General features: G+C 29.0%; 1 protein-coding gene across 1 annotated transcript; it reads right to left on the bottom strand.

The window, feature by feature from the left end:
- Positions 1 to 611: 611 nt before the first annotated feature.
- On the bottom strand, positions 612 to 1,568 carry EIN_470920 (hypothetical protein; the record flags this gene model as incomplete). The annotated part of the gene is made up of 1 exon (XM_004183086.1): positions 612 to 1,568. The coding sequence occupies one exon, from the start codon at positions 1,566 to 1,568 to the stop codon at positions 612 to 614; it is 957 nt and encodes a 318-aa protein (XP_004183134.1).
- Between the last annotated feature and the right edge of the window lie 187 nt (positions 1,569 to 1,755).

The raw sequence follows: 1,755 nt of genomic DNA on the forward strand, positions 1-1,755 counted from the left end.
ATTGATTAAAGGTGTTACTGTTAATGTATTAGGCCAAAGCCATACTTATTACACGCGGACTGTGACAACGTACTAACAGTGAATTTGTTTTAAGTTGAAATGAAATTCAAACTGGATTGTGAAACATAAACACGTCGCTGACAATTGATATAAACATCATAATACAATAATCATTTTGAAACAATTTGAAACTTTTTAAATACCGACTATGAATCTATAAAATTCATTTATATTTTATTAATTATATGACGTACTCAGTTTTTTCAACAATTTTTGTCTGTTTAATATGTATATTTACTTTCTCTTGATATTTCTTAATATTAACATATTTTTTTTAAATTTGCGTTAATTCGATGAACACCAATTTTACACTGTTTTACTTGTCATTGTTGTTATTTATTGATTTTGTTAAACATTATTTATCAAGTTCAACTTATCCGATATGCGGCTTTTATTATTTATTTTTGTTTTTATAAACAATTATCCTATATTTTTGTTGTAATTTTTGTTCTTTTTTGCTTGTTTTTTATATCAAATTTGTTAATTTCTATTTTCGATGTTGTTTAACACTCAAATGACCTAAATCTAAGAAATATTATTTTTCGTAACAATTAATTATTCACTTCCTTTAAGTTGTTAATTCCACTTGAATTCTCAATTTCCCAATTTTTAATCGCCTTTTTTGTGCCATTAATAGACTCGATTTTCTTACCCTTCACGGTTGTGATTTTAGAGCTTTTGTAAGTGAAAGTATTACATACATTAATATCAAGTTTTTTAATATTCGTCTGTCTTAAAGTAATTGTTTGACAGTCACCGATATAAATTGAATTAAACTCTCCTTTCATAATAGTAAGAAAACAGACATTTCCCAATACCATATTTGGTGTATTTGAAGTTTTAAAAACACTAAAGGAGTTAACACCGAACTCTGTAATGTCGATGTCATTTGCAAGGTTTTCGATACTAAGAGAGTCTTCTCTGAAATGTACAGCCGACAGATTTCCTTCAAAAAGTGTTTTATTGTTCTTTATAAAAACGACGCATTTTACAGTTGGTAATCTATCAATATCAATGCTCTTAATTTTATCCAAGTCGATGACGTATTTGTCACTATACAACATGTTGTTGTGAATAAAATTGACACCGTTTAATACGTCTCTATATTCCACAACACTCAATTTTTCATCATTTAAAACAAGTTGTTTCCCAGTATACCCACAAACTCGAATAGCATGTGGTGTGCATTTCTCCATCACTATTTCTCCTTCGACATTTTCTATTGCGATCTTTTTGACTCTTATAGGAAGAACAACGTGTTTAGCATTCACGTTTTTCAGTGTAATTTCTTGTATCAATTCGCTATTTGACAAATCAAAGCAGATATCGGGAACTTCAATTGTTTGTTTGACCATAAAGCCATATTCTTGGATCCAAGGATTACTAATTTCTAATTTGGTTTGCAGACACTTTGACATGATGTTTTCTAGTTCGTTCGCACCACCCCCAAAATCAGAAAGAACATAAACGAATTCAGAACTTACATTATCACCAAATGAATAATTCATGTACTCCTGTGTGATATATGGGAGACTTTCTGTCTCTTTTGAAATAAAATTGACAAATATGTGGACATTTTGTGGTAAGTGTCTGAGTATATCATAGTCGGGAATTTCTGATAAATAAGGCGAATAAGTAATAACAAAAACGTACGTTGTAAATTCGTGTTTTTCAAAATCAAAATTTTTAAAATTT

This window comes from Entamoeba invadens (assembly GCF_000330505.1).
Source record: "Entamoeba invadens IP1 unplaced genomic scaffold scaff_1105074725099, whole genome shotgun sequence".
NCBI classification, from domain to species: domain Eukaryota; phylum Evosea; order Mastigamoebida; family Endamoebidae; genus Entamoeba; species Entamoeba invadens.